General features: G+C 35.7%; 1 protein-coding gene across 7 annotated transcripts in view; it reads left to right on the top strand.

Annotated features, from left to right (window-relative positions):
* Window positions 1-14,972, top strand: part of EHBP1 (EH domain binding protein 1) — a 427,793-nt gene that overhangs the window by 245,587 nt on the left and 167,234 nt on the right. For all 7 annotated transcript variants that reach the window (XM_043917682.1, XM_043917688.1, XM_043917687.1 and 4 more), the window contains one exon: window positions 1,867-2,107. In XM_043917682.1, the coding sequence (XP_043773617.1) occupies window positions 1,867-2,107 (241 nt within the window). The remainder of the gene's footprint in view (window positions 1-1,866; window positions 2,108-14,972) is intronic.

The following is a 14,972-nucleotide window of genomic DNA, read 5'->3' as shown; positions in this document are numbered from 1 at the left end:
TGTTTTTATAGTTTCAGCTCTCCTCTTAGATTCATGACAGTCTGTGCTTCAGTGACCTGTTTAGAAAGTCATTTTAAAATGTATGTTATCTTTTAAATGAAATAATCTCATCTTAAACTCTCCTTTGTTGCTATTCTATCATCTTCAAATCTTGCTCTATAGTTTGAGTACTTTCTTGCTTTTGGTTTTATAATTTATGAACTTGCTTGGATCAATTTTTGTAATCCTTTACCTGAAAGTAAAAATAAAAATGGCATTTCCATTGAACAGCTTTTGTCTGTTTCTTAAGCATTTGGGACTTGGGATTTATTAATAAAAAATTGAGTCGGCAAAAAAACTCTTCAGTCTCTTCTACCCTCAGAGAAAAGATAATGATTCATTTAGATTATTATAAAGGTTGTAGTGGTGTTTGAGTATTATCCTGGTGTTACTAAAGATACAGTTTCTGAGTCTCTTCTCTACCTTAGGCTATTTTTAAATTCATTTCACTGTTGATTTATTATGATTTTGTGAATTCTGTTCAATACTTTATGATTGCTTCACCATGATGCATAGAATTTCAATTTAGAGTTGTTTGTTACAGTTATCTTTTCAATATAAAGACAATAATTTATCTGGGCTAATGTCTAAAGTATAAGTAAAAGTAGTTTGACTCTAAAATATAAAAATCATAAATATATGTCAATGAAGAGATTTTTATGTTAATTGGATTATATTGTTTGAAAGGTCACTTATGAAACTATTTTTCTTGAAGATTTTAATAACCAATTTTCTGCCTTCTCCTAGAAATGTTTTGTTAGAGTTGCATGGCATAATTAAAATTACTTTTGAACTGTTCTGTGATTATCAGCTCTCTGAAACTTTTTTCTCATTTAGGGAAATGTTTATATCATTAAAGTCTAAATTTTAAACAGTTTTATTATACATTCCAGTTTTGGGTGTTTTTTTTTTGCTGGGGGGCCATGCTGTGCAGCTTATGGGATCTTAGTTCCCTGACCAGGGACTGGACCCGGGCCCATGGCAGTGAAAGCACAGAGTTCTAACCACTGAACTGCCGTGAAACGCTCCCTAGTTTTGTTTTAAAATATTAATAAACATAAAAGCAAAATGCTGGTACTAAGTACTCCATAAGTATTTTTGGAGGACATGATGCTATTTTAGTGCTTTTTGTGCTATGAAGTCAGAATTTTATTTTTAAGAATACCTTTGTTTTCAAATTGAAATTTGTAGTAAAATTTAGAATTTAGTGGGACACAACTATCTGCTTCTCAGTATGATTTTAATGTAGCCTTTTCAACTTTAGAAGTCTTGTTATTCCTTTATGTTATTATATAAAGTACTGACTGAATATGAATTATGTTGAAAAGGCCCATTAAAAGCTGTAAAGATTTAAGGTCTTATAGTATACAGAAACCTGCTCTTTGAAGACTTCACGAAAACAAATTCAGTGATATATGGTGTATTTTTGATATATTCCGAAATGAATTTTCAGATATCTAAGTGATCTCTGCTTGTGTAACTACCAGAGACCATTACAAAATTAAGTTCATTTTATGTTTTTTTAAAAAGCAGAAATTTTTATCTATCAGTTTGGGGTGGGGCAGCTTAGTATAGTGAAATAAAATAAGCAACAATAAATATTGTACCTTTAAGAAGGTTAAAATTTCCAAAATCAGCATACCATAAGAAGTAGACAAAAATCTTAGATATCACATCTTCTGAACTTAGCCCCGCTAAAACATATTATTGATTTGCACTTTCAACCCCACAGAGTATTAATTCAAGATTGAGTATTTTTGAAGACTCAATATATAAGCAAGTATCAGGTAGTATTAATTTAATTCATCTTTTGCTATTGTTTTATAGAACAAATCACTGAAACAATTTCACCTAAAAAACCAGAAGAATCCTTTTATAGTAACAGCTATAATCCCTTTAAAGAGGTACAGACTCCACAGTATTTGAACCCATTTGATGAGCCAGAAACCTTTGTAACTGTAAAGGATTCTCCACCCCAGTCTACAAAAAGAAAAAATATAAGACCAGTGGACATGAGCAAGTATCTCTATGCTGATAGCTCTAAAGCTGAAGAAGAAGAGTTGGATGAGTAAGTACATTTCATTTTGCAATCATCATATTTTAACTAAAAAGGTCTTTCTGTAATATACCTTTGTGTACATGTATGCTCAGTCGTGTCCAACTCTTTGCGAACTCATGGACTGTAGTCCACAGGCTCTTCTGCCCAGGGGATTATCCTGGCAAGAATTCTGGAGTGGGTTGCCATTTCCTCCTCCAAAGGATCTTCCTGACCCAGGGATTGAACCCGCATCTTCTGCATTGGCAGGTGGATTCTTTACCACTGAGCCACTTGGGACGGCCTAATGTACCTTTAGATGGGTAAAAAGAGGTCTGCTGCTGCCTCTGTTTGGTCACTAAGTCATGTCCAACTCTTTGGAATCCAATGGACTCTAGCCCACCAGAGTCCTTTGTCCATGGGATTTCCCAGGCAAGGATACTGGAATGGGTTGCCGTTTCCTTCTCCAGGGATCTTCCCTACACAGGGACTGAATCTCCGTCTCCTGCCTTAGTGGACAGATTCTTTACTGCTAAGCCACCAGGGTAACCCAAAAAGATGTCTGTCCCTATGTTAATATACAGTTTATAAGTTAGTATCTATCTCATCCCCAATCTGAATTTTTATAATCTTGACCCTCATTCTCTCATCCTCTTCCACATGATTATGTATGCATCTTAAACTAACAAATGAAGGAAATATGTTTCTGGAGTCTTTGGTTAGAATTCCAATTGTGTCTTTCCAAGCAACCATGTTATAAATGGTATATAAGTGTTTTTAATTGATTCTTGAAGGCATTACACTTCAGTTATGTTATGGGTCTATTGTGGGAGCTAAATAATTACTTCTGATATTGATTTGATGAGAAGATTTATTCAAATGCCAAGCAATGAGATCATGACATTTATAAATTCAGAATTATCTGCTTTTGCATTATTATTTCTACCCAAAAGAGAGGTTTATTGACCATAGGCTCAATATATAAATAGTGTGATTAGGGCTTCCATTTTACTCAAATCCAGATTAGGGATAGGAGGGTACATTCACATTGTATTCTGGAATTGTACACTGCAACCCATGTAGCTGCACATTGTGGCCCTGAGTATGTTTGAAAAGCAGCATAAAACTTTTAGCCATAATGGAGTGGCATGGAGTATTTATAGCTTCTTGTCTTACACAACTGAAAAACTGAATAAAATATATAAAACAGCAGTTTTGGGGCATAAAATTGCACAGGACCCCTGAGGGAACAGAAACAAGGAATGTGAACCCTACAGTTGTCCAAGCCTTATTAATGGGAGAGTATTTCCAAGTGCAATTCAGGGAGAGAGAATCCAAACACTCCAGAATCTCCCTGTGCTGAGGAGGCAGAGTTTGGACTTTGAAGGTACTGGGGTAGCTAGAATTTGTGGACAGAGTATCAGAGAGGAGAAAGCTACTCATAAAGAGTTTCAGCAATCTGTAGAAAGTTTCTCTTGAGTCTTTAACTGAGTACTAATCAGAGTATAGGGCTTCCCTGGTGGCTCAGACAGTAAAAAATCTGCCTGCAATGCAGGAGACCCCGGTTTGATCCCTGGGTTGGGAAGATCCCCTGGAGAAGGGAACAGCTACCCACTGCAGCATTCTGGCCTGGAGAATTCCATGGACAGAGGAGCCTGTTGGGCTACAGTCCATGGGGTCACAGAGAGTCAGACATGACTGAGCGACTTTCACTTCACAGTCAGAGTATACATATGAGGAAGTTACTGAGAACAGAGAATTAGACAGAACAGTCCCTGGAGTTCACTCAGGATCAAGAGTAGTTTGGATTTCCACCAGCCAGAGAGAAAAGACATCCTAACATATGGGACATCGAGTTGAGTCCACAGAAAAGTATTGTCCCAGTAGTGGGACCAAATTAACCCTAACTAAAGGCTGTTGTAGACTTTCCCAACAAAGTTTAAAAGCAAATCTCAAAAGAATCAGAATAATTTCATATAATTGTATCCCACACGGAGCCCAAAAATATTATATTAAAAAGAATGCTAAAAAATTCAACATCCAACACAAAATTCACAATGTCTGACAGCCAATCAAAAGTTGATCAGGCATGTAAAGAAGCAGGAAGTTCTGACCACTATGAGGAGGAAACTCAGTCCTTAAATATGGATGCAGAGATGGTTCAGATGATGAAATTAATAGACAAATGTGGTAGTTTAACTATTATATAAATATACTCCAGATATTCAAGAAGGTGGAAGAAATCATTAGCATGGAATACAAAAAGTAAATTCAAATTCAGTTTATAAACATGAAATATACAAAATCTGATGTAAAATACACTGAATAGGATTAATCCCATGTTAGATACTGCAGAAGGAAGTATTAGTGAACCTAAATGCTTAGCAATAGAAACTCTCTGGATTAAAATATAAAGGAAAAAAAAGTGAACAGAGGATCAGTGGGCAACTTCAATTAGCCTAACGTAAGTGTAACTAAAGTTCCCAAAGGAGAGGAAAGAAGATGAGGGAAACAGAAAAAAATGTTTGAGGAAATAATGACTAAAAGCTTTAGAAATTAAAAACATATGTAAATCTACATGTCTAAGTAGCTGGATGAACCACAAGAATGATGAAGAAAACTATACCCAGGCTTCTTAACAATAGCAATTCAAGTTAGAAGATAGTGGGGTAATATATAACTACTGAAAGAAAAGTAAAGTCGCTCAGTCATGTCCGACTCTTTGCGACCCCATGGACTGTAACCTACGATATTCCTCCATCCATGGAATTTTCCAGCCAAGAGTACTGAAGTGGGTTGCCATTTCCTTCTCCAGGGAATCTTCCTGACCCAGGGATCGAACCCCGGTCTCCCATGTTGCAAGCAGATACTTTTACCCTCTGAGACATAGTCCAGAAGAAAGGAAAAAACCTGCCAAAACAAATTTTTCTTTCCAGGAAAAAAAAAAAGGTCAAAATAATGGACATTTCCAGACATGCAAAACCTGACAGAATTCATCATTATCAGACTTGCTTTGCAAAAAATGTTACCAAAAAATATATATATATATATTACAAAGAAATCCTTCAGGCAGGAGAAAAATGACAGTATTTGGATCTACGCAAAGGAATGATCAGCACAGGAAATGGCAAATAGAATATATATAAAATATATGTCTTATTTTTAAAAATTTCTTTAAAAGATAATTGATCATTTAAAGTATAAATAGCAGTATATTCTGGGTTTTGGATAGGGAAAGAAATAAAACAAATGACAGTAGTCACACAAGGGCTGAGCATGGGGAAATTGAATACTGTTTTAAGCTTTTTATACATGCTATTTGAAGATATACAGTACTATCTTTTTTTCATGGATGACATAATCATTTATGTAGAAATTTATAAGGAATCTCTACAAAGTCTACTATAACTAAAAAGTAAATTTAGCAAGGTAAAGGATACAAGGTCAGTTTATAAATTCAGATGTATTTCTCAATAGTAACAATTAACAATCAGAAGTAGAAAATTCTAAAATACATATACAAAAGCATCCAAAAAAATAAACCAAAACTCAGGGATAAATTTGGATGAAGATGTTCAATGCAATACCTATATGCTGAAAACAATAAAACATTGCTGAGACAAATAATGGAGAGAAATGTTATAGCCATGGATTCAAATTGATCTATAGATTCAGTGCTATCCCAATAAAATTTTGGTATATTTTTTATAATAATTGATAAACGCTAATTCTAAAATGTATACAGAAATATGATGGACCTAGAATAATAGCCAAAAGAATTTTGTAAAAGTATAAAGGCTGGGGACATACACTACTCAGTTTCAAGACTCATTAACCAAGACATTCTGATATTGGCTTAAAAGTAAACATATAGTTAAATGAAAGAGAATATAAATAAATCTATAGCTAGATCCACACATATATTGCCAATTGATTTTTGACAAAAGTAGCATGGGAAGTCAGGCAAGGATAATCTTTACAACAAATGCTGCTCAAATAATTAAAGTATTATTATACTTTAATAATTAAAATATCCCAACCCCTCCAGAAAAGAACTACAGTCCTTACCTCACAACAAATATAAATTTTAACTAAAAATAGATCATACCCTAAAAGTGAAAACTGAAACATGGGAACTTTTAGAAGAAAACATAGGAGAAAAATAAATTAGGCAAAAATTTCTTGAATAGAATGCAAAAAAAAGTCAAAGGGAAAAAGTTATAATTCAGATTTCTTTAAAGTTAAATCTTTTGCTGTTTAAAAAACACTTGTGAAGATAAAAAGGCATGCCACAATGTGGCCAGACTTCTTTGTAAAATACCTATCAGTCAAGACTTCTATCAAGTATATGTAAAGAATGCTAGCTCAATGATAAGACAGCCTGTCTGTTTTAAAGAGAGAAAAGATTTAAACAGACATTTCACAGAAGATACAAGAATAGCCAATGTGTATGTAAAAAGTTGTTCAACATCTTAGTCATCAAGGAAATGCAAATTAAAATCATGTAAGATGCCAGTACACACCCACCTGAATTGCTCAAATTTAAAAGACTTTACTATACCAGATACTGTCAGGGACATGGAGCCACTGGTACTCTCAACTCTCAAAGTTCTAAATGCAGCTATTTTAGAAAAAAAAGTTGCCAATTTTTGAAAAATTTAAACATATTTCTATTGACCTAACCATCCCATTCCTAGGTATTTAACCAAAAGAAATCAAAGCGTATGTCCACAAAAAGTCACATACATGAATATTTTAACAGCTTTATTTATCATAATAGTAAGATATGGTAATAACCCCAGTGTCCACCAATAGTCAAATAAATAAGCAAATTGTAGTATATCCGTAACAGTGGAATACTACTCAGTAATAAAGAACAAACTATTGATACATGTAAGTGCATGGATCAGTTTGAAAGTTATTATGCTGAGTGAAAGAAGTCAGACCAAAAAAGAGCATATACTATATGATATCCTTTATTTAAAACTGGAAAATACAAACAGTCTGTAATGAGAGAAAGTAGACCCATAGTTGCCTGAGACTGGAGGTGGAGGGAGGGATGGATGGATTAAATGGGATACAAGGAAACTTGTGGAGAATTGGAAATGTTTGTAGTCTTGATTGTGCTGATGGTTTCATGCTTATGTGCATATATAAAAACTCATCAAGTTATACTTTTTAAATATGTGCTATTTACTGTATATCAATAATACCTAAATAAAGCTGTTTAAAAAAAAAAACAAAAACCCACAGCAATATTTAACTTTATTAACAAATACTCTGTCACATGAGTGATTCCTAGCCTAGATTTCTTGGGCTTTAGGTTTGTTTGATGAAAATAATTGATGTGAAACAGGGGAGATCTACAGAATATTTTACATTTCCTAAAAGCTAAATAATAATTATATGTTTGCTTATAGTGAGGCTATATGGGTCTTTGTTTTCCTTGGAAATACTGAATTTCATTGTACTGATGTTTATTTAGACCTTAATAAAAAGTTATTTCTTTCAAAATGCAGTGTAGTAGGAAATTTTTTCAAAATATGGGTTATATGGGTTGAGAGGGGAATTATAAAAAGGCTCCTTTGATGTACAAAAATCGGGAGCAGTTGCCTTGTGTGCAGTAAGAAATGCCATCCCTCTCCTGTACATTGGTCAGCTCCCATCTTGAACATTACTTTGCTTCTGGGTGCTGCACTTTACAAGGCGCGCTGATGATTCAAAGCATTAACAGAGTAGAGTGAACAGAGTCATTAAAATGTCCAGAAACCACATCAAATGAGCAGTGACTGAGGACATAGGGACTGTTTGACTTAGTAAAGAAGTGGTTTAAGGGAACTATAATAACCAAGTTTAAATATTTGAAAGACTTGTTTGAAAGAAGAAGGTAGTTGACTTGTTTTCTGTTAGCCTGGAACTGCATTTCTCAACCTTTGCTCATTTTACAGCACATGGGCAATAACTCTCACATGTGCTACATGTTTCCATGGGTATAGCTAGGTTTTGATAAAACTAAAAAATAGTTCTAACCTCCTATAAGAACAGGAATTATGTCATGATAATCATTGATTCAAAACCCAGGTTGAGATCTCAATACTAATGAATAACTATACAGGACTTGAAAAAGTTGACTCTGCTCTTGCTGAAGTTGTTGTGTTTGTTTTCTTTGAAATAGCTAATGTGTGATCAAAATAAAATTTCTCAAGGGTGGTGTAGGTGCTGAGTAATAGCCACACACCTAGAGTATTTGAATGTAAATGCAAACTTTAAAGACAAGCATTCAGTCACTCCAAGATGCATGAATATTACACAACGTACACACACCCTGCTCTCTCCTATTAACAAATTAAAGAGACATCTAATGTTTGCTTAAACTTTTAAAATGCCTTAATAAAAACTAAAATCAGAATGACTAGGTGTTTCCTTTTGACCATTCTTTTTCCACATGAGAGTCACAGCCTTTACAAGTTTCCCATGAATAAAGAACATTCTGAATTGCTCAATCATCTGAGGTTACCAGAGGAGCCTACAAACAGCTTTTTTGTAGGAACATTATCCATAAATCTCGAAGGTTGCTCATCAGGTAATAATGTCCAGGAAGAACTCTGTTAATTACTTACCTGGTATTTCTCATCTTTGTCTCCAGAAGTTTGTCGGTCTAACTTAAGTGGCAAAAATCTTCCAGAAGTTGTTCTTACTTTAGTAATAAACTTATGACTTTTCATCAGGATGCTTGTATGACTCACCTTCCATTATCAAACACTTCCTGTGTCCTCTGACATGAAACTATCATAAATAAATAGTGCTGAGTTCTGTGATGTGTAAAACAGCCTTCAGAAATTCAGCATATCTGTCAGCTCCAAGAGAATGTATGCATACTTAAGTGCTTTTGGCACTTGTCCTTTACACTTATCAACTGTATGGTTTTCTCAGTTTTCTCATGTTGGGGGTTAGTTCAGCCCTTGCAGTTATGTAGGAAAACTGAGAAGTGATAGAGCAATAATATTTTTCAGAGCATTTATGGGATGAACTTTTGAGGTCCAGCATGAAATCACTGATGTGGGTGTACATCGATTTATCAAGGGAAGTTGTCGTTGAAGTTTAATCAGAAAAGTCACACACTTATTTTAATACGTTTGAATTGTTTTCCCAAAGAAATATAAACTTTCAAAGTGAGAGGAAAAGAGTATAAGTTTCACTCCACACTTTCTTCACTGTGTTTGCTAACCCTATTTCTAATCAACTTTAGTTTTTCTTTCTATAATACTTTTTCTTATTTTTTTTAAAAAATGAATAATATTTAAAGTTACTCTGTCCAATTTTCACTTAATATAACTGAGTTTTTAATTCACAATGAATTAATGATACTACTAATGTATTAGTTTTGAACAGTACAAGAATAAAAATAATTCTTGTTTATTCATAGTGATGTGAGATGCCTTGAAATAGATGATTCAGATCAGAGTTGATTAACAGAATGTGGAAATTATGCTAATTCCTTTAATAATTTTTCCTTACTAAAATGCTGTTCAAGTATTTTTAAATGTACTTATTAGAAATTATATAATTCTTGTCATTACAAAGGAGGGGAAAATTTGTGTGTGCTGAGTTGTGTCCAGCTCTTTGCAGCCCCATCAAGAACCTAGAAAAAGAAGAGCAAATACACAAAGCAAGCAGAAGAAAGGAAATAAAGAGCAGAAATCAATGCAACTGAAAACAGAAAAGCAACAGAGAAAAAAAAATCAATGTCACAAAGCAGTAGTTTTTTGAAAAGATTGATAAAATTGATCAGAGCATAACTTGTAGCATAACCAACAACAAAAAAAGAGAGGATACAAATTACCAATACCAGAAATGCAACCAGGGATATCACTACAGACCCTGCAGACACACAAAGATAACAAGAGAATACCACGAAAGAAACTTGACGCACATAAATTTAACAACTTCAATGAAATGGGCCACTTTCTCAAGAAAGACAACTATAACTCAGCCAATATGAAATATGTAAGCTCAGTAGCCCTAAAAATGATTTTTAAAATTCAATTTATAATTTTAAAGCTCTCCAAAAAGAAATTTCCAGACCTTCTTTTCACTGGAGAATTCTATGAAACATTTAAAGAATAATAATCACCAATTCTGCACAATCTCTTTCAGAAAATAGATGAGGAGACACTTTCCAACTCCTTTATGAAATTAGTATTACCTTGGTACCAAAACCAGACAACAGGACACAAACTAAACATAAAACTACAGACCAATATCCCTCATGAATGTTCCTTAACAAAATATTGTCAGATGCAATTCAACAAAATGAATTATATACCATGAACAGGTAAAGTTTATCTCAGGAATACCGGGCTGTTTCAATATTTGAAAATCAATCAGTATAATCTACCATGGTGATAAACTAAAGAATAAGAATTACATGATCATATTTATCAATGCAGAAAAACATTTGTCTAAATACAAAGTATACCAATATTCAAGTGGTTAGAGGGAGGCAGAGAGACGTGAAGAAAAAGGATAGTTCTAGATATCTTTGTAATACTTACTAAATAAGTTAAATAAAAGTTGAATGCAACTTAGTATTGTAAATTCAGTTATATAAAACACACTGAAAAATTGCCTGTCTTAAGGAATTTTGTAATTTTCTCCTGTTAAGTACAAATCCTTTGCAATGTGCCCAGTATACTACTGGAGATCAGTGGAGAAATAAACCCACAAAGAATGAAGAGATGGAGACAAAGCAAAAGCAACACCCAGTTGTGGATGTGACTGGTGATAGAAGTAAGGTCCAATGCTGTACAGAGCAATAGTGCATAGGAACCTGGAATGTTAGGCCCATGAATCAAGGCAAATTGGAAGTGGTCAAACAGGAGATGGCAAGAGTGAACATTGACATTTTAGGAATCAGCAAATTAAAATGGAATGGATTGGGTAAATTTAACTCAGATGGCCACTATATATCTACTACTGTGGGCAACAATCCCTTAGAAGAAAGGGAGTAGCCCTCATAGTCAACAAAAGGGTCCGAAATGCAGTACTTGGATGCAATCTCAAAAGCAACAGAATGATCTGTTTGTTTCCAAGGCAAACCATTCAATATCACGGTAATCTAAGTCTATGCCCCGACCCGTAACGCTGAAGAAGCTGAAGTTGAACAGTTCTATGAAGACCTACAAGACTTTTTAGAACTAACACCCAAAAAAGATGTCCTTTTCATTATAGGGGACTGGAATGCAAAAGTAGGAAGTCAAGAAACACCTGACTGCTGCTGCTAAGTCGCGTCAGTCGTGTCCGACTCTGTGCGACCCCATACGGCAGCCCACCAGGCTCCCCCGTACCTGGGATTCTCCAGGCAAGAACACTGGAGTGGGTTGCCATTTCCTTCTCCAATGCATGAAAGTGAAAAGTGAAAGTGAAGTTGCTAAGTCGTGTCTGACTCTCAGTGACCCCATGGACCGCAGCCTACCAGCCTCCTCCGTCCATGGGATTTTTCAGGCAAGAGTACTGGAGTGGGGTGACATTGCCTTCTCCAAGAAACACCTGGAGTAACAGGCAAATTTGGCCTTGGAGTATGGAATGAAGCACAGCAAAGGCTAATAGAGTTTTGGCAAGAGAATGCACTGGTCATAGCAAACACCCTCTTCCAACAACACAAGATAAGACTCTACACATGGACATCACCAGATGGCCAACACCGAAAACAGATTGATTATATTCTTTGCAGCCAAAGATAGAGAAGCTCTAGACAGTGAGCAAAAACAAGACTGGAAGCTGACTATGGCTCAGATCATGAACTCCTTATTGCCCAAACAGACTTAAATTGAAGAAAGTAGGGAAAACCACTAGACCATTCAGGTATGACTTAAATCAAATCCCTTACAATTATACAGTGGAAGTGAGAAATAGATTTAAGGGGCAAGATCTGATAGACAAGAGTGTCTAATGAACTATGGACGGAGGTTCGTGACATTGTACAGGAGAGAGGGATCAAGAACATCCCCAAGAAAAAGAAATGCAAAAAAGCAAAATGGCTTTCCGAGGAGGCCTTAAAATAGCTGTGAAAAGAAGAGAAGCGAAAAACAAAGGAAAAAAGGAAACATATACCCATTTTAATGCATAGTTCCAAAGAATAGCAAGGAGAGATAAGAAAGCCTTCCTCAATGATCAGTGCAAAGAAATAGAGGAACACAATAGAATGGGAAAGACTAGAAATCTCTTCAGGAAAATTAGAGATACCAAGGGAACATTTCATGGAAAGATGGGCTCCATAAAGGACAGAAATGTATGGACCTAACAGAAGCAGAAGATATTAAGAAGAGGTGGCAAGAATACACAGAAGAACTGTACAAAAAAGATCTTCACAAGCCAGATAATCACAATGGTGTGATCACTCACCTAGAGCCAGACATCCTGGAACATGACGTCAAGTGGGCCTTAGGAAGCATCACTATGAACAAAGCTAGTGGAGGTGATGGAATTCCAGTTGAGCTATCTCAAATCCTAAAAGATGATGCTGTGAAAGTGCTGTACTCAAAATGCCAGGAAGTTTGGAAAACTCAGCAGTGGCCACAGGACTGGAAAAGGTCCGTTTTCATTCCAATCCCAAAGAAAGGCAATGCCAAAGAATGCTCAAACTACCGCACAGTTGCAGTCATCTCACACGCTAGTAAAGTAATGCTCAAAATTCTCCAAGCCAGGCTTCAGCAATAGGTGAACTCTGAACTTCCAGATGTTCAAGCTGGTTTTAGAAAAGGCAGAGGAACCAGAGATCAAATTGCCAACATCTGTGGGATCAGCGAAAAAGCAACAGAGTTCCAGGAAAACATCTATTTCTACTTTATTGACTATGCCAAAGCTGTTGACTGTGTCGATCACACTAAACTGTGGGAAATCCTTAAAGAGATGGGAATACCAGACCACCTGACCTGCCTCTTGAGAAACCTGTATGCAGGTCAGGAAGCAACAGTTAGAACTGGACATGGAACAACAGACTGGTTCCAAATAGGAAAAGGAGTACGTCAAGGCTGTATATTGTCACCCCGCTTATTTAACTTATATGCAGAGCACATCATGAGAAACACTGGGCTGGAAGAAGCACAAGCTGCAATCAAGATTGCCTGGAGAAATTTCAATAATCTCAGATATGCGGATGACACCGCCCTTACGGCAGAAAGTGAAGAACTAAAGATATTCATGATGAAAATGAAAGAGGAGAGTGAAAAGTTGGCTTAAAATTCAGCATTCAGAAAACTAAGATCATGGCATCCAATCCCATCACTTCATGGCAAATAGATGGGGAAACAGTGGAAACAGTGATAAGCTTTATTTTTGGGAGCTCTAAAATCACTGCAGATGGTGACTACAGTCATGAAATTAAAAGACGCTTACTCCTTGGAAGGAAGGTTATGCCCGATCTAGAAAGGATATTAAAAAGCAGAGACATTACTTTGTTAAAGGTCCGTCTATTCAAAGCTATGGTTTTTCCAGTAGTCACGCATGGATGTGTGAGTTGAACTATAAAGAAGACTGAGCACTGAAGAATTGATGCTTTTGAACTGTGGTGTTGGAGAAGACTCTTGAGAGTCCCTTGGACAGCAAGGAAATCCAACCAGTCCATCCTAAAAGGAGATCAGTTCTGAGTGTTCATTGGAAGGACTGATGTTGAAGCTGAAACTCCAATACTTTGGCCACCTGATGCGAGGAGCTGACTCATTTGAAAAGACACTGATGCTGGGAAAGATTGAAGGCAGGAGGAGAAGAGGATGACAGAGGAAGAGATGATTGGATGGCATCACCAACTCAATGGAAATGATTTTGGTTAATCTCTGGGAGTTGTTGATGGACAGGGGGGCCTGGCGTGCTGTGGTCCATGGGGTCGCAGAGTCAGACACGACTGAGTAACTGAACTGATCCTTAAGTCCTCAAAATTTTTCTTAAATCTAATCATACTTACATAGCAAGTTAATAATGATTATTGTGGCAGCTACCATGTTACAGACTTCTGTGGAAATTTGTTATAGAGAGATGTAATTAGGAATAGTTTTAAAAAATATCATCCAAATAGTTCGCATGTCAATTAATTCAGTTAGATTGAAGTGGGTTTGTTCAGTACTGAAACATTTAACATCAGATAGCAAAGAGTAAGTTTTGAGGGGGAGAGGGGAGTTTTTTTTTCATTTTATAAGTTTTGGAGTTAAAAAAAATTTTTTTTAATTCCATTTCTTTATTTGTTACCTCCCTTTGAACTACTTTTAGTGTTTGAAAAATAACTTGGTAAGGCCTGCAGAGGTAAGAGAGATTCTGAGGCTATACCTCCAGCTCAATGAGGAGGAGTCACATGACACTAACTGTTGCGACTAGTACAGGTTGAGAGTGACCAACAAGTATGTTTTCCTTCCCCTCTCTCGTTTAGATTACTTGGTACCCAGAGTCTCATGAGAGCAGACCGTTGTTAGGCAGGGATGTAGATACTTGGTTATTGGTTCTAAAAGAATCTACTTCTGTTGCAGTTAAAAGAACATACGTAACTGAATACAGAAGGCTATTACCAGTACAGACCTTATATAACTAGATGGAGTTCCCTTGGTATACTTAGTATGTTTGGGTGGTCTGGGTGTTAGCCTTGTAGACTCAGAAACGCTATTGTTACTGTGCATACAAGATATTGAACTCTAGGGAACAGAGTGGTATTGCAAAAAAAAAAAAAAATTTTTGCAACAAACTAATAAAAATAACAATAAATTTATTACTTTTATTATAATAGCAATGTTATAATAGGAATAGGAAGAATAATCATCATATATACTAGATACTTGTGTTTATGGATGACTAACTGGCTTCCCTGGTGGCTGAAATGGTAAAGGATGTGAAATTTACTCAGTCATGTCTG

This window comes from Cervus elaphus, chromosome 11 (genome assembly GCF_910594005.1).
Source record: "Cervus elaphus chromosome 11, mCerEla1.1, whole genome shotgun sequence".
NCBI lineage: Eukaryota > Metazoa > Chordata > Mammalia > Artiodactyla > Cervidae > Cervus > Cervus elaphus.
The sequence above is the reverse complement of the archived record's forward strand: the minus strand, read 5'-3'. Positions and strand labels throughout refer to the sequence as shown.